Source organism: Grus americana, chromosome 6, assembly GCF_028858705.1.
Source record: "Grus americana isolate bGruAme1 chromosome 6, bGruAme1.mat, whole genome shotgun sequence".
NCBI classification, from domain to species: Eukaryota; Metazoa; Chordata; class Aves; order Gruiformes; family Gruidae; genus Grus; species Grus americana.
Genome location: NC_072857.1, coordinates 37,824,156 through 37,845,167, shown reverse-complemented (window position 1 = coordinate 37,845,167; position 21,012 = coordinate 37,824,156). Strand labels below are relative to the sequence as shown.

Sequence of the window (21,012 nt, the reverse complement as noted above, 5' to 3'; positions counted from 1 at the left end):
TGAGGAGTCAAACTCTAATTTCACTGGCTCCTCCCCAAACAAGGAAGGGAAAGAGTGAGGAAGGCACAATACAGAAACAAAGAGATGGAAAACACAGTAGAGGTGAAACAAATCCAGCAAAGACAAAAAGAAAAAGCAGTAGCAGCAAGACGACTGGTACCTGAGAGACTCTGGTGGCTTCTGCTAAGAACTTCTTCATTTCCTCTTCAGTGAATACTACATTCATTGCAGACCCACTGTGAGAATGGCAAAGAAAAGAAAACAGGTCAGCTTCCCTTGTGCCTTCACGGGAGATATCAGAGCGTTAGACACCACAGCACAGGATTATCAACTACTTTTGTAGCCAGGCCAGCTCCTGATTCAAGCCACTTGCTCCACTCTTGACTGAAAGAAAGGCAGAGCTGGTACCTAATGAACCTCCACTATACTTCCCAGAGAAGATACATGACCTCCAGAATCATAACGAAGAATCAAATAAAGAACTGTGGTTGCGTAGCCTTAGTACTGCTGCCAAATTCCCTTTCTGACCCAAGGCTTTAAAGCTTCCCCTAAGCTGAAGGAGATGGCTACTCAGCCTGATAGCGTCACTAAGGACCCAGACTTTTATCATATGTGCATGTTAGCTGTGAGCTCAGGACAAAACAGATGCTTTGCTCACCTTAGCCCAACTGCTCATCAGTGACAGATGAAGCGAGGAACGCACAGGCAAGTGGTGATGGTTGCAACAGTGTAAATGCAGATGAAAATGGGCTGTTCTTTGCTGGCCATTTCACTGTGCCCCTCCCCTAACGCCTTAGTCCTTAAGGGAGAGGCACAGCAGATACCGACACTATCTCTGAAAGCTATTTTGAAATGCAGCTGTTAATAATATCAGAGAGGGGGATCTGGGAGAACATGGGTTGAGAGTCAGTGATTCAGGTCCCTTTTAAAGACAAGAATCTTTTACAAAAAGATTTTATATTGGTCATTCGTACCATTGATGCTCAACTTCCCCTTTTCTTTGGTGGGCAAGCCACAGAGGCTGTGGGGAAAAGCGGAGGAAGGACCTATCCCACAAAATCAGTCACTTTAGCCTAAGATAAATAGACACAAGTACCTAGGTGATTATACTTACCAGACTACCTCTTCAGCTGATGTAAATCAATAGAGTTCAATTAAATCCATGGACCTATGTCAGCAGCACCACTGAGGATGTGAGCTGGTACCCACAGTACATAACTAGTGGGGAAATGCATTTAGTTTTCCAAGGCAACTGGCAAATATTAAAGGCCGTATCTGTCCAAAGATGAAGAAGTCTAGCTGTGGATCTGCTGCTGTTCTGCAAATAGAGGCCAGACAGTGTGCTGTGCTAGGGCTTTTCACTTTCTATTTCCCCAAGTTTGACATTCTGCAGTTTCATCTTTCTCCCTGAAGTCCCCCTAACCTGTCCAAACACCCTTTAACAAATACTTACATGAAAAAGGCCTATATGGATGGAAACAACAGGCTAAAAGAAGTGTTCCCTAAAAATCTGGAGGAGAGTGACATCAGGAGAAGTTTCTAACTTATCCTCCTGACCTGAGTGCTGATTATTAACTTCACTTTGCAACCCCTCTGCAAGCTTCAGAAACTGGATAGAAAAGTCACATTCAGCAGTCTCTTCTAAATGACATTTCCTTGAGGGTTGAACATACAAGAAATCTTTCTCCTTTTCTTCTTGTTAAATAAAAAGATTTTTTTTTTTGCTTCCCTGAAAATGAATATTGTGCCTCTTCATTTTAATATGTGTGTCTCATATGAAAAGGATCCTGTCTCAAATTTATCTTCACTTGTAATTTGTACCCAGAAAACTGCCTCTCTGTGCCTAGTCATCCAGCTATGAAGAAAGTCCTTGCAGAGAGGAGCGATCATTCAGAACGTATGAGTTTGCTGTGTGTATGCGTTGGTGTAACTTCTTCAAAAAGTCTAGCTGTTGGAAATGCATGGCTCTGTACAACGTCTATTTAAAGAGAAGCAGCTGCCACAGTGTAGGGACATAAAACATGGCTGTAAGCAGAAAAGCTTAGCAAATAAGAAGCTAAATTCAAAAGATGCGCTGTCATTTTCTGAAAACAGATGTCAACCCCAATAAATGGCCTCAGCATGTTCCCTTCTGTTTTTCCTGGCTTAATTGTACAGGTAGTAGTCTCAGGAACCTTAAGGAATATTGCAGATGGTTCATGTTTTTGGCCTTGAGATATGAAAAAGGTAATGTAGCTAAACAGACATTCTTATGATTATGTTCTACCTTTGATCTCTGCCTGATGGACATAAGGGATCCATCGGCTTCCTTTATTGGTTTGAGCAGTTGTCCCAGCAATTAAGACAGGCAGCGTTATGCCGCCTGCACCTAGCATAGTGTTTTCCGCATGTCCCCTGAAATTACTCTCCCTTGTCCCAAAGATGCTTTTGTAGTTGATGAGCTCTGATGGTTGAGCCTTACCTCAGAACATAGGAAGGCCTCAGCAAACATGGGTAACTCACAGAGCGTGCAAATTCAACGGCATCTCTCTAAAGGAAGGGAGGAAAAACACGCTGTGAACAAGAAAATATTTTGAAGTCATACCAAAATTTCATCTCTAACTGCATTTGCTCCTTACTAGCCATTAAGACTGGAGGTGGGGGGGTGGGGGTAGGGGGGTGAGGGGAGGAATGTAGGGGACTACAGCTTGGGCTGAACATAATACACAACTTCTTGGTTCCAGAGTTGTCATCTTCACACCCTCCCAGTCCATACAGCTTCACCAGGACAAAAGAGCAGTGCCGACACACCTCTATTCCTCTGCAATCTCCACCTGCTAGAATAGTTTTCAAGGCCAGTAGGATAAAATAGAGTAGCTTGACAGTGGTGCTAACTTTTGCTGGGTATATAGCCCATGTTGTGTAAAGATGATTTAAAGACTTCCCTTCCAGTTTCCATCCCACTCCCAGTGATGCTATAGCATCACTTCACAGGGATCAAAAAGTTTTCCAACATCAGCAGTAAAAAAAAAAAAACCAACTGTCAAACGTCTTTGGAATCTCAAAAGGTATCAGTAAGTCAGATCCCCTTAGCAGATGCTCGTAACAACCCCCAGCCACTTCATCATTTCCCATATGCCCATCCCAACTTACCAGTGTGCTGACTGCCTTCCAGGGCGCCTGGGCCACACGCAGCTCATCCAGAACAGCTGAGAATATGGAGCGATCTTCTGCCTGGTCAATCTGCAAAGGATTTGTGCCAAGGATCTTCACTCCACTCTGGTGCAGTGGCACTGCCAAGTTATTGGGAATCTGCCCGCCTACAGAAATAATGCAACCACTGCATCCCTGTAGGCAGAAAGGAGAACAGTCATGTCCAAGTTAGCTTAAGAGCTGTTATAACGAGGAGTCCAATATTTAGGTTACATCACTTTTCAGGTCGCTATGAGCAAAGGCAGATCATAATTGTGCTGATCCAGAGGCACCAAGCTGCAAAGTGTGATTCAGAGTGCGGAGCTTCTCTAAAACAGCAATATCGTCCTTGATGTCACTCAACACACAGCAGTAACTTGAGGTAAAACTCCCCAGGAAACCACAGAAATCTGCAGTGTTCGCCTGCCTTTTGACATCAAACTAAGATTTTAACTTCTGCTAGAACCACAGACTGTTACCTTGTTTTCACGTCATGTTTACGTGCTTCTGCTTTCCCAGTGAGGACAAGCACTGACCTGACACACGCTCCCTTGCTTTGCAGAAGGGCACTGTGCTATGAAAACCTCACGCCCCACAACGAAACTCAAAACCCCACTCGGTGGGGTCAGATCTCCCTCCCATGTTCTCCTACACATATGGACGTGGGCATCATCACTTTGACCAAGCCCACTCCCACCCCCCTGCTGCAAACTCCGGACACAGTAGCATGAACAAACAAGATGTTTTGGGTCCCCTTTCTTTCTCAGCCCAGGTCTTCCAAGAAAACGGCCTCTCCCATGCTCACAGTCAGAAACTTCCAGAGTAGCAGATGTTCACGCAAACTTTTTTACTACAGAGTCACAAGGCAGTAACCCCCAGCAGAGACACAATGGGAAACAACTGAAATTCTTTTTTGTTTGTTTGTTTTTTTGTTATTTGCTACGCAAACATCCTTTCCTAGCCCCAGATGCCAGCCTTTATGGAGCGCTCACTGCTGACCCCTTGCTGGCCTGTAGAAATCAAAGCAGAGTCTAGTTCAAGAGAGCCCAATCCATCAGACAGCCTGTGGTAGTGAATTACTCTGGATACGCTTAGCCCTTTATTTTAATTCGTCCTCATTATTCCTGACTGGCTCCTCATTTCCAGTAGCACATTTGATAATAACAAGTATTTCAGCCAAACTGTCATATATGCTCATTTCTAAGCAGGTTATTTGCAAACGCTTCAATTCCAGAAGCAGATGAGGCAGGACAGCGGCACAGCATCCTCCAGCCACAATGGCACATTTCAGGTTTGTCACTGGGCGACAACAACTTTTTAAGTGAGGAAATAATAAACAACAAATAAAAAGAGACAGGTGAGCTCACTTGCAAACACACATCCTTCTTCAGGTGCAAATATGGGCTTGCTTTTTTTTTTTCTCACATAGAACCCCTAATGCTTTCAAGTACAATCTAGTCTGGTGTGAAAATTTTCACTAGTAAAAAAAGGCCTTAGAGTGCCTGCAACAATCATGAGGACATGAATTACGTTTAGACTGTGTAATAATTGAGGGTAATTAAATAATGGGCAATTTACTTCCAAATTAAAGCTGGTGAAACTTTGCCCAAAGGAGAATCAGGCCCACAGTTCAGCTGTAGTGAAGACTCTTTTGGACCAAATGTGTTTTAGACAGTTTTACCCACCTCTAACAAACAAGAGACATAAACCAAGTGATCCACGGTTTAGCTCTATCTTTTAGAGTATCAATGTTCTTTTAATTAACAAGTGTGCTTTTCCTGAAGAAGGTTAGCCCCACTGGCCTTCCTGGAAGAGGAACTTCTTAATGAGGGATTTAAAGGGATTTAGAGTGGCAGATCTATAAGCTGAGAGCAGGATGGACTAGAAGTAACTGAGAAAAAGCAGATGATAAATGCCACGACAAACCCTGCTCAACTTTCATGTGGTTAAATTTCCTACCATAATAAAAAGCCACTAAAAAAGTCTGGCATTTAAGCAGCAGTTATATCCCAAGGTCTATAAGATTATTATTTGCTGCTAATATACAGTGCTGGAGATAATTTTTTTTTTCTTTTTCACTATGGAGTCCCTTATGGATGACATGCTGCTGCTGGCCAACAGCAACTATCTGAAAGAGCTTAGGACAGGGAACAAAAAATGCCTCATTAATAGAGGGTGGAGTAAGGACAAAGGCTGTTTTGTGCCCACATGGGCTTGTCCCATGACATCGGAGCTTGCCATCTCTAACTCAGAAGAAAAATCTGTTCCTTACTGCTTCCAGACCCATCCAAAATACAATACTTATCTCTAGTCCCCAGACCCCTTATCATCCCACATGGACAAGAACCAGACAGTGAATAAAGCAAACCCCTTCTTGCAGCTTGGAACGGTTCCTGTTTGATAACAAGTCAACCTAGTTTTGCTGCCAAGGTCAATCAACATCTTAATCTATCCTCAACATATTTGAAAAACGAGTGTCCTGGCTTCTCTTTGGCTGATGCTTGTTCCTTCCTTTAAAACAATTCTAGTCACTGAGCCTCTAAAATCCAAATACTGCTTGCATCAAAGTTGGGGTGGCGTTAGGAACTCCAGTCTCAAGGAGACAGAGGAGATGGCTTATTCAGCAGAGAGCAAATAATCATATACTCATTTTTACACAAAAAGAACCACAAATTGAGATCCAGCTGCTGCTTACTTCTTTCTTTAAAATTCTGCTGTTATTTCCGAAAGCATGCTCTTGTCCAAAGCGCAGCCCACTGCCCTGCTAGGGAACAGGACTGCTCCACTGAGAAATGTGGGCAGACAGAAATGGACTCCACTGCATATCACTTTGTCATCAGCCATATTTTAATTATAAAGAAAATGAATAACATCCTTGCCATTAGATATCTTTAAAATATACTCTATACATAATCTAGTCAAAGAAGCCTAGAGAGAATTATTTTCCCCTTTATAACAAAAATCACTCTTTTTATTACTACCTTGCTTTTATGTCATTAGTAATAGAGTTGGGTTTTCTTTTTCCCTGAGTTTGAAAACAAATTAGACCATTAAAATTGTACCTAAGAGCCTCCTTTAGTTTTATGAATTGTTTCAGAATGATCCTAGAAACTAAGAAAGAATCAGAAGAGGCCCTCAAGCAGATAGATATTAAAATAAAAAGGGAACATCTTCTCTGGAAACAAAAAGGCAATAAATCTGAGGGAAGGAATTTTTTTTTTTTTTTAATTATTGTCCTCATAGACTACCACCTAACTTTGCACATTCACAGTAAATTACACTTCCCTCCAACGCACGGCTGTGTTGTGCAAAGCTCAGTCTCCGGTGAGTCAGAGCAGCTGTGAATGTCGACTGGAGAGGTAAAAGGGGACACAGGGGAGAGAAAGAGGAGGGACAGCTGAGCACATCCTTGCAATAGGACTGTGCGAAGCTGTGAGCAGCTCTTGGCAGGCAGGTTCCAACTCCCTCAGTCTCATTGGTAACCTGTGTGTAGCCTACTTTGTCTAATCAGAAAAACTGGGACAAGTCAGTGCACTTATTTATTTGAGCTTAATAGTTGCCCAAGGTTTGCTGCTAATCCTAATAACGTTTAGGGAGTTGATATATCATCTCTACTGAGGGCAAAGGGTTGTGTCCATCGTTTGCTGATGGTTTTATACATGGTTTGCCAATGATCCAGGACTTTTCAGAGTATTTGCCACTGTTCATTGTACATTGGAACACTAGAGGAGGCTAATGAGCAGGAAAGTTTCAAAGATCGGTCTGAAATCATGGCACTATTCATGATTTGTATATGAAGCACGGAGAGATGGTTATCTGCAGGTGGATGAGGGATCTCAGAATCAGATCCTGAATTTTTAACTTGATAATTTCCTCAGGGACTGACTTCCCACTGCATTTGCCTGAGGAAGTATTCTGTTAACAGGATATTAGCATTTGGATCACTCTTTTTTTTTTTTTTTTTTTAAAAAGACCTATAGCAAATAATATATTTTAGAGTACACCCTGCTGGAGGTCTGGGGTCTGTCCCCAGGTCTGCCTATGTCCTTTCGCATGACTCTGTGCAATCTCTCTACCCCTCAGAGATTCAGTTTCCCTACTTGCAAATTAGGCATAATGATACCATTCCCATTTGTCACTACTTAAGAAAAGTGTTCTAAAACTGCTGAGTATTTACTATTCATCTCGGGATTTATTAGACAACACGACCCTAACTTTGGATGTTTAGGCTCAGACCCTGATGGCTTTAATACCTCCAGAGCAAACATCAAATCATACCCAAGTCAGAGTAGCAAAATCCTCTGCAAACTCCCAGCATCTCTCTTCTCCCCCTTTTTATTCCCACCAACTCAGCTCCTGCTGCCTCCTCCCTGTCCTCTCTCCTCTCACGATCGCTTTTTGGTTTACTTCACAAGCAGGACAGGCTAAAAATATTCCCAGAAGTATAAGCAGAGTCCAGTGGATGAGCATGGCTGGTTGAGCTAGGGAAACTGCCCATAGAGTGTCCCTCCCCTTCAGCTCTTGGTACCACAGGATGCTGCTATTAGACCTTGAGATCTGCAACACCGCCCATCAAACTCACCAAGCCCTGCTGTGACAAGCAGGATAATGCAAGTTTCAATATGTATGCATTATTCTTTTCGCATATTTTTCTTACCCAACTTCCTAATTACTAACACAACGTGTTTAAATGAATAGTTGCTCCCTCATCACCTATCTCTACCTTCTCTTTGATCCTGCAGTAATTAGATGCTGTGTTTCATCAGTGTTATTTGTCTGACAAACTGTCTCACCAGTTTTCTCCACGCCCCAAGTTCAGTTTTGCTTAAGTAAACAGTTCAATGCTTATAGACCTGAGCCTCACAGATAATCCTAAAGCATTCAAAAATCAGCCTTTAAGACTCCAAAGAGCCAACAGTCTTTTGGCCTGTCCTAAATCTCTGCTTTCCAGTAACAGTCTCTGTTTTTATGAAAATTTAAAGATGTAAAACAACATGTACAAATAGGAAAGTATGAACATGCAATCTCAAAATGGTCCTAGACAGTATTTTGCAAATGGTTTAGGAACAGAGCCTAGAGACTGAGACTTGAATTCTGATGTGCTTTGCTTGGTGCCAAATTTGGGAATGATCAAAACATAGCCAGGTTATAAAACCATTTTAGAAACTTGCACCCATTCACAAAGGAGATGAGCTCAAATCATCATATACTGGGAAAAAGAGACAAGAAAAATCATAACTTTAACATGACCTGGGTTCTGCAAAGTTGTTTCAGCAAGTTACATGGCCAACTTACACTGAATTTCAAGGGAGATGAAGTTCCTGTAAGAACCTTTAAAAGCCTCAGCCACAAATCCAAGACAAGTGTGTTACCAGTTAGAAATCAACATTTTCCATATTGGGACCAACAGCTTACATTGTATATCCTCCCATTACCAAATCTGTCTGGGACTCTTCTCCACCTCTTAGTATCAGCACTTCTGAACACTTGAAAACTCCTAACAGACAAGTGCAACGTCTGGATCAGGAGCTGGAACATGTTTTGGTTTGATGGCAATTCCAATGCCCCTTCCTGACCTGCCTGCCCACATGCTGGACTACCTCCTCCACATTGCCACTGTATTGCAAGGCCAAGACTGCAAGTTTTTGAGCACATGCCAGTGTTATACACATAACTTGTTCTGCTGCTTCAAGGGGAGTACTTGTGCTTAAAGTCAAGGATATGCTTAAGTGCCAAAGCTCAGAACCACAAGGGCAGAACAATTTGTGCAATAAATGACTGTGCAGCAAATTAAATCTGCTTGTAAATATTGCACAATATGGCATCTTGCAAAATAATTTAATATTTATTTGGCATTCATTATTGAGCAGTCTGCTAGGAACATCAACGATGTGTAAAATGCAACATCAGGATCCAAACCAAACAGCTTTTGCGAGCATGTTCTCCCCTCTCACCCCCAGCTGCTCTGCCAAAGCAAGCTAGTGACATGAATTTTGAAAAATTTGGTTTGCTTCATGGCTTTTTACCGTGCTTCTGCTTTTCTTTACCTCATATTGGTAGATGTCCAGGATCCTTTCCAATGACAGCTCCTCAAAGTACAGTCTGTCACACTCATCAAAATCTGTGCTCACCGTCTCCGGGTTGCAATTCACTACGACGGTCTTGTTGCCAAGCTGACGCAGCGTGCGGATACTGGAGACAGCACACCAATCGAACTCCACGCTGCTGCCTGCCAGGCGACAGAAAAGTGGGCAAGGAAAGGAAGGATGCAGAGAAGAAAACATAAACAGACATTCTCAGCACTCAAGCTTAAAAAAGAAAGAAAAAAAAAACCAAACAGCATTGCCTCCTGTCAGCTCAGAGCAAGAAATCTAATTCTCCTCCCATGGAAACTAATCATCCACAAATGTGAGCCTCCAAGCACAACAGGTAAGTTGGCTCAGCTGCTCAGGAGTGACAGACCTCCAACACGTCTGTCATCCTGCGCTCATAAACACTCATGTCTGCTCTTGCTGCCCATCCAGCTACTACTGCCTCCCAACCAATGTGCTTTGAGATAAACTTAAGAGGCAGAAGCTTAGAGATGACCAAATTGAGCGCCCATTATTGTAAGACAGTGCTGTTTACTCCAGGAAACACGAAGCATTTGTACAGATGTGGTTTAAAAACAGAAGACTGAAGTGTTTTTTACCTTCCAGAAGAGTATGGCTAACCTAACAGAAAAATTACAGCTCAGTGGGTTTGATCTTCCTGTGTGCTGACTCTAGATAAGGCAAATCGCTAGAACACCACTTTTAGAGTCACTCTTTCATCCTTTTATCTTGGTTTAAAGGCCATGGTGACTGTGGCAACACTATGGGACAAGCACATCCTACTGTCGTGAACCCTGAGTAAACACTGTGGCCAACTCTGAAGGAAAGAGGCACAGAGGGAGTCACCTGGTGCTTGGGTGAGCACCAGAACTTGGTGCTTGGTCTTGGGCAAGCTGTAGGACTTGGGCAAAACCGCAGGTTTCAGACCAATGCTGGAGTCCAGACTTGCCCTAACAGCTACCGTCCCATAAATTTCTACACTCAAACATCCAAGAGGGGTACCATAAACAGAGAATGATGCATATTAAAAAACATCATTAAATGGTTATGCTTACAGTCTACAAGAAAACCTTGGCCTCATCATGATGTGTTCACGGTCATTACATGCTTGTTAACCACTGTTAACATTATTTTTATATGTAATTGTGTGACAAGATACACTGGAAATTCAGGCTGTGCTTAATAGCTGCCTCCACCACCTAGTCACAAACAGATGTCTGTCACAGGTCACTCACTGACAGGCACATTATTTATTTCCCTACTTCTGTCAAACAGGAACCTCAAAACATGCCTAGGTCTCTGCTAAAACCCCACAGAAAAGAGAGGGAAATCATATCTGAAATTGGATGTTTTCCAGAAGGATCACCAGATGCTCGTTCACTTTTTGTGTTCTACTTCCATTATTCAGGTATTCTTGTTCCCATAAAAAACCTCAACTTTGGGACACAATGGTCATCTGGAGTCCCCATCCGACTGCTTTAGATACAACCTGGGGAAACAGCTGAACACTTCTAAGTATATGCCAGCCACATCCAGTAACGGTCATGTCCAAACAGTGGGAAAAGGGAATACAGCAAGTGATTAGTAATACTAGTAATGACTGTTGTAACATAACCAGATGCTCCTCCTCAGAAGATAATTACTACATCAATACAGGCATGTTTTTGAACTCACTTTCAGGTATTGATCATGTTAAATCTACGTACACACCTTAAAATTTACAGACCATTCTGCAGGTCCACACAGTTAGTGGAGTAGCTTATTTATACTGCTTTCAGGGCTGACGTAGAATCATAGAATGGTTTGGGTTGGAAGGGACCTCAAAGCCCATCTAGTTCCAACCCCCTGCCATGGGCAGGGACACCCTCCACTAGCCCAGGTTGCCCAAAGCCCCATCCCATCCCCGTTCAGTTGGCTTTCTGGGCTGCAAGCACACATTGCCGGCTCACATGGAGCTTCTCATCCACCAACACCCCCAAGTCCTTCTCCTCGGGGCTGCTCTCAATCCATTCTCTGCCCAGCCTGTAGTTGTGCTTGGGATTGCCCCGACCCATGTGCAGGACCTTGCACTTGGCCTTGCTAAACTTCATGAATTTCACACAGGCCCACTTCTCAAGCCTAGCAAAATCCCTCTGGATGACTTTCACACAAACCAATCCCCCCTCCCAGGACAGGAGGCACCCTCCTGGCAGCAGGTGACGAGCAAGCATCGCCTTGAATATCTGGGCAATACCCCCACAGAGCAAAGGTCACATGCTGCAACTCAGGCTCTCAGTGAGAAAGAGGCCTTTACGTGTGCATGAAATGTGCATCAAAGCAAGCTCTGAAGTTGAAGAGTACAACTGTACCGATTCACATCATATTTCTGTTTGGCATATCAGTTAACAAGATCAAGAAAACGTCAAAAAAAGGAACTTCAGTGTGGATAATTTTCTTTCCAAATACAAAATATAGCATGACTTTTGAAATGACCTCACACTTCACCTAAATAATTTTATTTCTTTGCAAAAGTGTCAACATATTCAAGATTTTCCTGTAATATACTTCAAAATGTTTTCAAATAAAATTCATAAGGTTGGGGGTTTTTAATCTAAAACTCAGTTGTAACAAAGGAAATAAGAATCTCGGTGTCTGGTTTTTTTTAAAAAAAACAATAAGTAACATCACATGTTTAACTTCCATTCAAATAATTTAGCCCTTTCTGACCTGTTCCTCTTTTGCAAATGCAAATCCACAGGGATCCCACCAAATTATGATTACAATGCTGAAAGCACTGAGGAAAAGCACTCTGCTTACTTGCCTTCAAAGGATAACAAAAGAAAAAAAAAATCAACTTGGCTATTGCACCTAGAAAGAAAAAAATCTTTTAGAGGTGCAAGTAAATGGTTTCCATTAGCAGCCTTTATTTATTTGCAACCTCTGCCAAAGATTGTCTTGATCTATTCAAAGCTACAGAATGGGTAAGACCAAGACCTGTATGGCTAATCTAAACAATTAGGAGTTTTAGGTGAACAGCGCAAAATGTATTCACATACATTCAATCAAATTATTAAACAACACTGCCATCCTTTTTATGTTCATTTTTTGTAACTATGCTACACAGCATGTTGACTGGCAGAAGCGTTCACAAAAAATAAACATAATCATGGAGTGTTCCTCCTGATTTCACTCATCTCAACATTCATACTGGAAACTGAGTTCACAAAGACACATCCTACAAAAAGCAACAGGAGTGTAGCACGTGACCTGTCCGTCCAAGCACAACAAATGGATGCAGTTTTAAATGTCACCTTTCAAAAACCATCACCACTACTTGTGAGATGCAGAGCAAAAATACTTCTGAATAACAAGCAATTTCTTCTTGTCAATAATTGCAAGCTATTTGGAAGGATCCATGAAAAGAAAAAGTGAAAGTCATCATATACAGAATTCAGCAGTCTGCCTACCCAATACTCATAGCCATGAGGAAAGTCTTATGCTGCATAATCATCTGAGTGGGTTGAAAAAACAGCATACAGAGAGCTGCTTATACAAAAGCAGCTGAAGATATCAAAATATTTTCATAGTCACCTATACTTACAGTAGTAAAATGCATAGTACGTAACAACATAGTCATGAGCTGGCAGTAAACATATAAGATAGGTGTGGGAGCAACAAACTTTTATATGAGGTATCAGGTTCTCAAGCCCTTAATACGTGCAAAAAATAAGATTAAAAAAATTCCCTAAAACTTTGTGGAAATCACAACTAAGTGACAAGTGAAAAGTAATAAAATTCTCCTGTTTTTTCCAGGGCATGAAATGAAGTCTCCAAGCAAGTGTAAAAGGCAAACCTTGTGTCAGGAATTGATGTCCTGGGCACTGTGCTCTGGAGGGTTTTGTCACCATACAAGAAGAGGAACAAATGAACCACAAGAATATCCAAAGAAGGCTCGAGGGTGCAAGGAGAACAGAGGAGTTGTAAGAAAGATTTACCTATGTGATACGGTCCACAGCCCAACACCATCACTCCACAGTCATCAAATTTTACATCGTGTTCCTGAGAAGGGAGAGAGAAAAGTCATTAGGATATGTACACCACGGCACCTAACTCCACACTTTTCAGAATAAACAGGTTTTGGTGCTCAGCCCATATCCAACAGTCTGATCCTTCAGGGCTCAAGTCTGATCTTGTTTATTGCAGTATAAATCAAGTGCAACTCTATCAGAATTAGTGGTGTTGCTCCCAAACCAAAGGAGACACAGCATCTCTGATTTGGCTATTTGAGCAGCCTAAGGAGCTGCTAAGTTTCACATAAAAATGAATGTTCGGATGAGATGAGTGAAACATGAGTTCTGCATTCCAGCACCTGACCTGTGCACAGAGGATGCAAGTACAGGTGATATAGGACAGGATCATAACAACACAGGGGCATTAACACTAAATGCACTGGACTGGTATTTGAGCAGGAGAAAGTTCCAAGCCTGCTGTAAGGGGACTATATGTAACACCATCCAAAATAATTGCTACAGAGACCAAGACATCTGCAAGATCTCTGGAAATAACACAGCGTAGGAGAAAGAGATCAAACTAGACAGCAATGAGACTGTTGTTTCCAAATGTGCCTACCTGCCCGTTGTACGTGATGTAGAGGTAATTAGTTACCGCTGGGTATTCTGCTGCCAGTGTGTCGATCTGTATGGGGAAGGAGGAGGGATTGTGACTTGGCCAGTGCAAGATCTTTCTTACGTGCAGATGTTTCGGGGTTTTTCTTTTCCCTCTTTCCTTTTCTACTCCTATTTCTCTTCTATTATTTTCCCATCATGTCTTTCCTCAAAAAGAAGTGATCTGAACTGTCATATGCTGGTGACGTAGCACATGCCTGGCCTTCCCCCCACACCTTATAGTTCAGTCAACAGGAGAATCTACCATCTCTTTCTAAGCTGCAGCTTTTGTTCCGCACCTCTTTAGTAAAACACCTTCAGAGCCCAGGAACTTTCCCCATCCATCCCTTCTTGCCGAGGCCCTCGTTCTCTAGTTAGTTTGGCAGCATTAATTACACAGATCTCCATTCCCCCACGTTTCCTCTCCCCTTTAGCTGTGCCGTCTGGGATCTTCACACTATACTTCTGACCCCATCCTACGAACGTACACACAATACTGCTTTGAGATCATGCCGGGGAGCAGCCAGCAGTGTAAGTACTACGTATTTATGTTACAATACTACTTGTGCTTTGATAATTAAATGGTACACAAAGCAAGAGCAATTTTCAACCACCCCTTATATGTAGTTTTCAACAATTTCTTATGTAATTAGTCACCAGAGAGCCCAGAAGAATAATTTGCCTACTAGGCTGTTCACAAACTATTTGTGTCAACTACTTATTGCATGTTATACATGGTAACTAGTCCATCTAGGTCACCAGTGATTGCTGAAGTTCCCTGAATGAACAACTGAAACATTTCTACACAGAATACTGAACAGGAAACAATATTAAAGCAGACCTGACATGAATTTTTACATGTTATACCATTTAAAAATCTGTCCAATCTTCAAGTATTTTCAGGAATCCCTACTGGCTGTCCAAATCCTTGTGAATAATGAAGAATGTGACCTTACGTCATTAGCACTATGTAAGTGTCTGCTGCTCATTACTGTTGCTAATACTGCAACTTGTACTTCATGGCTCAAGAAGAAACATATGCTTTGAAGCCATAAACGTAGGCATAAGCAGAATGACCTTATTAAGGGTACCTTGGCACACAAATCAATCCAGCACTGCAGTGCCATATGCAGCTGAAAACGCAGTGCAAGACCAGGTACATTTCTGTGGGCCAGGTGAGGGCATAGAAGGAAAACAGCAGCTGGGGAACAGAAGGAGATCTGGCACCTGGAATTGGGCCTGAGGATACAGATGGGCTCTTTCTGAAACATTCAGTATTTTGGGTTGAGGTTGGTTTGGGGTTTTTTTTTAAGGACAAAAAAACAGCTGGTGGCAGTTTAATACCAACATACCTTAAATGCAGCAGCAGAACACCTAGCAAAGCACTCGTGACACTGCCATGAATACCAGATGAGCTCATTACGCTTGTGCTATCACAATGAATAGCAAATGAACCCATAACAATAGCACACTTCAAATAAAGTATTACCCTGTAAAAAGTTACTACCAAGAGAGAAGACATATTACAATTTTCATGGTCACACCATGGTGGGCCAGCATTCTCAGCCTTTTCCTGAAGCCAGATAGCTGCGTTTCCCTCTCAGCCACATAGAATATGAACAAGAATATTCTGAGTCTCTCTTTGGGGATGTTCATGTCATTACATTGATGCCTGCAGTGCAGAAGTAATAGCTATGTGGGTGAAATTTATTCTCCTCTAATCTCAATGTCAAAACTCCCATGGATGTTAACAGAGCCATGGGTTCCACTTTACCTCAGCTGTTTCTAAGGACATGGAGGTCTCCTGCTCCTTCCACTCTTAGAAGCAATGTCTCTCACATACCTGTTTCACCCAGGGCACTATATTCTTCCTCAGTCTCAGCTGACGGCACTGGACTTCAGTCAGCCTCAGGCATTTCCCAATCTGCTTGTCTGAGAAACCAATCTGTTTGGCTCTCCTCAGTGTCTCTTCTGAAACTGTTTCACTGGGATTAAATAAGAAAAACACCACTGCATGAGGTTTTACAGGAATACTTAGAAGATATACGAGTGCTTGTGTCTTCCATACTGCGTAGAGTTGCTATAGGATCATGCACATAAACGCAAGAAAAGGAAAAAGATTCAGCTAAGCTATGCAATCCTCATACATAAAAGATCTTTTTTGCAACAGATGCCCCCATAAACTCCTATAAGCTAAAGTTTACAGGCAGATTGCTGATGCTAGGAAGTGAAACGCTTTCTTTCCTTGTATTCTTGAGACAAGAATAAGAGACTTATGATGAGGTCCATCATGTCCCAGGCAGTATTCTCCACCAGGTTAGTACAAGGTCACTGCATCCACAACAACTGTATGGCCATTTACCATTACAGCCTCCACGGAGGACCTGCAATCATGATTCCTTTCTCAGAGTCAGTATCCCCACATCTCCATGCCCAAACTTTAACTCAATCTCTCCCTTACATTCTTCCTCCCAGTCTAAATTTTAAAATATAGGCCTCACCAGACTGGGCTGGATCAATAATTATGTATGTACTCACATCTCCTGCCTCTCGCTGCAGCTGCCCACTCCACACAAAGATATGAAGTTCCTGAAGCTCTGAGACAAGCCATTCAGAGGCATAACTGTCCCCCAACACTGCTGAGCTGGGGGATAACTTGCCTCAAAACACAATTTATCCAAAACAAGTCCTCCTTTCTGTTGTTGAGGATGCTTTACCTTCAGAAATGGCCAGTCTTTTGAAAAAGTGTCTGACTTGAGATACACAGTAGAAACGACCTTCAGAGGCTCACACGCAAGGTAGGTTTTTTGTTCTGACAGTCTCCAGTATACTTTTTTCCATATCACTTGTGCTGCTTCTTTCATTATGAAAACAGGGAGAGGGGGATAGACAGGGTAAAGCAGGGCCACCTTTTTTTATTTCATATTTGCAATCAAGGTCTCTCAATACTTCCATATGTTCTTGTTCTCCCTGTTTTGCTTTTCAGGAGTCCTAGTTTTTGCTGTTTATTTCAAATGCATTGCTTTCCCCGGCCACCTCTGTAGTTCAACAGTTTCTTGCCCACTTTGCTTTTGATTTTTTAACCTTCCCCATTCCCCCTTCATTCCCTCCACTTTTTTCTCTCCCACACTATCTTTGTTCCACTTTGTTTTGACTCCACCTATAGCCCTTATAGTTTCTGCCTGTCTCTGTTTCTAAGCTACCTTTTCTAAGCTTAGCTTTTGCAAAGACATAAAAAAGGCCTATGTATTTTTATCAGCACTTCAGCTTTTCATCTTCATTGCCAAGAGCATCCTTGCCTGCCCAATAAATCAATATTTTATGAGCAAGCAACCTCTGAATCAGGAAAAAGGAAATGATTAACAAACAAGCAATTTTCCTAAATCAGAGCTTTTGAATTACGTCCTTTGCTTGATGGTATTTTTAAATAAATAGCATTATGTTATTTGAGTGAGAGGAGAGGGGTAAGGCCGCTTTATTGGAATGTGTCAGGAAGCTGAAGCATGAAAGAGAGTCATTGGATTGGATTTTCCACTCTGGCTTAGGCACAGAGCAGCTTTGCTGCCCTCAGTGAAGTCCGGCTAGCGTAAAACAGGTGAGAGTCACAGAAGTGTCAAACCAGCTGTTCTGAGAGCAGAAACAGGGACCAGAAACTTTTGGGTTTAGATCCCTGGGCAGATGGGTTTTCCTCTATGAATTACCCGAAGCCACCTCTCCTTCCCCTGCAATATGAGAACAGAGTGCTCCACCTGCCTACAACAGCACAGCAGACAGCTAGTGAGGATTCGCAGAAAGGAAACCTTCGCTGTAACTGCTATCCTCTGCGATGTGTCCCAGCCTGGCACTAACAGCCAGCCTGCTCTGCCCTCAGGGCACTCCAGGCAGGAGTACCACCTACACCCTTCATCGTCTCCACAACCCTCCACCACATCACCCTTCTTACTCCAGCAGGTCCTGCTCTTTGCTAGTGTCAGAAGGAAACAGCCCTGCCTAATCCTGCAGGTTGAGCCTCCCAGGTTTTGGATTTAGTCCTGTGTGCAGAAAGGCTTCCCAAAATAAGATCCACTTTGCAGCACTGCAGTACGTTAAAGCCTGCGGTTCCCATGCGCTAACGGCTCCACCACAAAACTCCTCTGCTTCTCCTTAGCCCTTTCTACTTTGTGATCTCGGCTCAGAGGCAGGCCTTCTTGCATAAACAGTGAACACCAGAACTGAAGGCATAGATGGGTGGTTTACAGGAGGAAACACAGCAAGCAAAATCTGCCAATTCTCTGGCAAAACAGATGCTAGCCATTGCCAGCTATTAAGAAGAAAGCAGCCACGTTAGATTTCTCTCCTAGATTCAGCATTCCCTAAGTAAGAGTGAGCAGACCTGATGACCCCAAGAAAATGAGCCTGTTTCAGTGCAGTTTACTCCCTTGCTCTCCCTTCTGCCTCAGAAACACACATAGCTGACTGTCATTTGATTACTGACAGAGAAAGAAAATTGCCTTCATTTGCACCTTGTTTCAATTCAGTTTTTTGTATCTCATTATAACAACATCATTCATCGTCACCCCCCCAGCAGGGTGGGTAGAAAAGAAGCAGTGATTATTTGGTGACATGATTCATTTGCCTTGGGCTAGCAGCTTAAATTAGGTTAGGGCACTTACTAATCCATGCAAAAAGGTAACCAGTTTTGTACAGGACAACCACTGTGCGAGAGAAATGCTGAGTACCTAGAGGGGAAATGAAACTGTGCATTTTTTCCTCTGCTACTCCCAATGCACGATAAAGAAAAGATAAGAGATGTAGCTTTCAATGTGGCTAATAAGAAAGACGCAGTGGGAACCTCTATTCAAGCAGCACCTAGAAGGAAGGGTTTTCTCATCTCTCACTGCCATGGAGGCAGCTTAATATGGAGGAAACACACCCAGCTCACCACAAGGCAGGAAAGGTTAGAACTGACAGCCCAGCCCCGGGGATGTAACAGTTTTGCCATTTAATATTGTCACAGAAAATTGGCAAGAGTCAAACACCTAGCAGTGCTGCTTTCCAAACACTTGAAACCAGAATCTGCCGCGAGATAAGAAATTGCCAGAAGGCTCTGCGGCAGCTCCTAGAGATTTGGAGACACAACCAGAAGAAGGGGAGGCAGAGTAAGCCAGCAGAATTGCTCCACCACGTTTGAAGGGAACTGGATCAGAGAGCTGCAGACCGTCAGCACTGCTATGGAAATCAGGCTGCCTCTCTGCATGTACTGGACACACATCTTCATACCTGGATAATTTCCATTTACTAATAAAGGTAATGTTTAGCATTTATATTTCAACTTTCATGTGAAGAATATAAAGAAACATGCAAACAGTATGGTAGGGTGATGCGTATCTTAGAGATAGCAAAACTGACACGCAGAGGTTAAGGTGATGATTTTTAAGATCCAGCATTCTCACTACCTTTGCTCAAAGACAGCCCTTTAGACTTGCTGGAGACACTAAAGCCAGCAAGAGTGGAATCTGGCTGATCTCTTTGAACACTTGAGTGCAAATAACCCTTCCAAGAGCTCACCAGAAATCCAGCACTAAAAAGAGAAGAAAAAAATATCTCAGTTCTGGCTATTCCCAAATACATGACCCAGTCCTACATCACTGCCTCCCATTTTCCCCTGTAGCATCACTTATTTTTCAAACACAGAACAAAATGTCTTCCAAATATTAAATTCCCTTGCTGGTTTATAATCAATTCTGAGACAAGGGAAGACTAAGCGTCCATGATTCCAGACTCCTATAATGCTCCTTTTTCCTAACATTCACCTTTTCAAAATGACAGTCAGAAGTTTTAGAGCTTCAAAACCAGACAATTAGACTTGCACACTGCCATAATCATTTAGTGGCTGTTCATCTCCTCGGAAAGCTGAAGTCCCCTGCACATTTTGCAGTTTATAAACAATACAAGCCTTTCCCGAACCTTGCTTGTGCCTGTTTCAGCTTCCAGTGTTGATTTGTTGTTGCTTTTTGCTTAAAATTCCACCCTGTCATCTTTGGAACTCCATCCACTCACTTCTTCAATAATAAACGATAAAAGGAAATGGAATAAATTCCCCTTAATGAGGAAATTTTCACCTGGCACAGAGGACCTGGGGAAATCTATTAACTGACTGGAGGAACGCTGGCAGCATTGCAATTATCAGGAGAGCCTGCTTGCTTCAGCACGGCCCTCTCTTCCACTTGACTGGCTTTCATCTGATCCACCAGTTTAGGAGTAATGCTAAATAAACATGCTGGCAGAAAGCCCCAGCTTCATATGGAAAGAAGCACTCTTCTTGTCTCCTAAATCAGGATCTGCTTCATTTTAGGTATCTTGTCTAGTTTATGCCCATCCACACATTACTTAGGCATATGTTAATGGGTCTTGATCAAAAGGATCAGGATTATTTTGTGAACTGAAGGCCAAAGTCTGAGCTCAGAGCATTTGGGACAAGGCTATTGTACCAGTTAACATCTGCCCTGTAAGCCCACAAGCTCACCCCTGCAGGTTCACCTCTGGTTTATCTCACCAGCCATTCATGTGGCTTGGATACACCTAGGAGCTGCAAAGATGAGCACACTCTGGCTCAGCTCACCAGTCTTGAACTCAGCTCCTCCTGAATCTGGAGGGGGTGGATTTAAACCCAGATTACAGTTTTGCTATGGCAAAGTGGATCGAAAAGCAAGAAGCGCTGGAACCAAAATGCCTAATGCCCAGTCCTGAGAGAGCTCCTCCTTTCTTAGTAGTCGCAGACCTGGAGGGTTTCAAAAGCCTACTTGATTTCAGGCTGGATTATGTACAAAGACATATTCTTCCTCTTTTCCTCATTGTCCCGCTCTGCTTCAAGGCTCCTAGTGGCTTCCTTGATTGCTCCTGATGTTTTACAAGATTTTGAACATGCTACAATTAAAGTAATGAGATCGGTGTATAAATTCTCTCCCTGCTTCTCTTCTCAAGGAGACAGATTGTTACCATTTTTCCCCTCCTGAGAAACTCATGAGATGACTGACAAAAAGCTGTCAAAGGAGCGTTTAGGGAGGCAGGAGCTGTAAACCAACAAATCTCGCTCACTGAACAACTATCACTCCAGTGCTCTGCAT

The 21,012-nt window shown here is 42.7% G+C and overlaps 1 protein-coding gene across 1 annotated transcript in view; it reads right to left on the bottom strand.

Annotated features, from left to right (window-relative positions):
• The window catches only part of CPS1 (carbamoyl-phosphate synthase 1), a 92,949-nt gene that overhangs the window by 22,182 nt on the left and 49,755 nt on the right, over positions 1–21,012 (bottom strand). The window contains exons 22-28 of the mRNA XM_054830164.1: positions 15,750–15,891; positions 13,872–13,937; positions 13,238–13,301; positions 9,219–9,400; positions 3,133–3,327; positions 2,462–2,529; positions 161–236 (exon numbers count right to left, since the gene is read on the bottom strand). Coding sequence (XP_054686139.1) covers positions 161–236; positions 2,462–2,529; positions 3,133–3,327; positions 9,219–9,400; positions 13,238–13,301; positions 13,872–13,937; positions 15,750–15,891 — 793 coding nt within the window. The remainder of the gene's footprint in view (positions 1–160; positions 237–2,461; positions 2,530–3,132; positions 3,328–9,218; positions 9,401–13,237; positions 13,302–13,871; positions 13,938–15,749; positions 15,892–21,012) is intronic.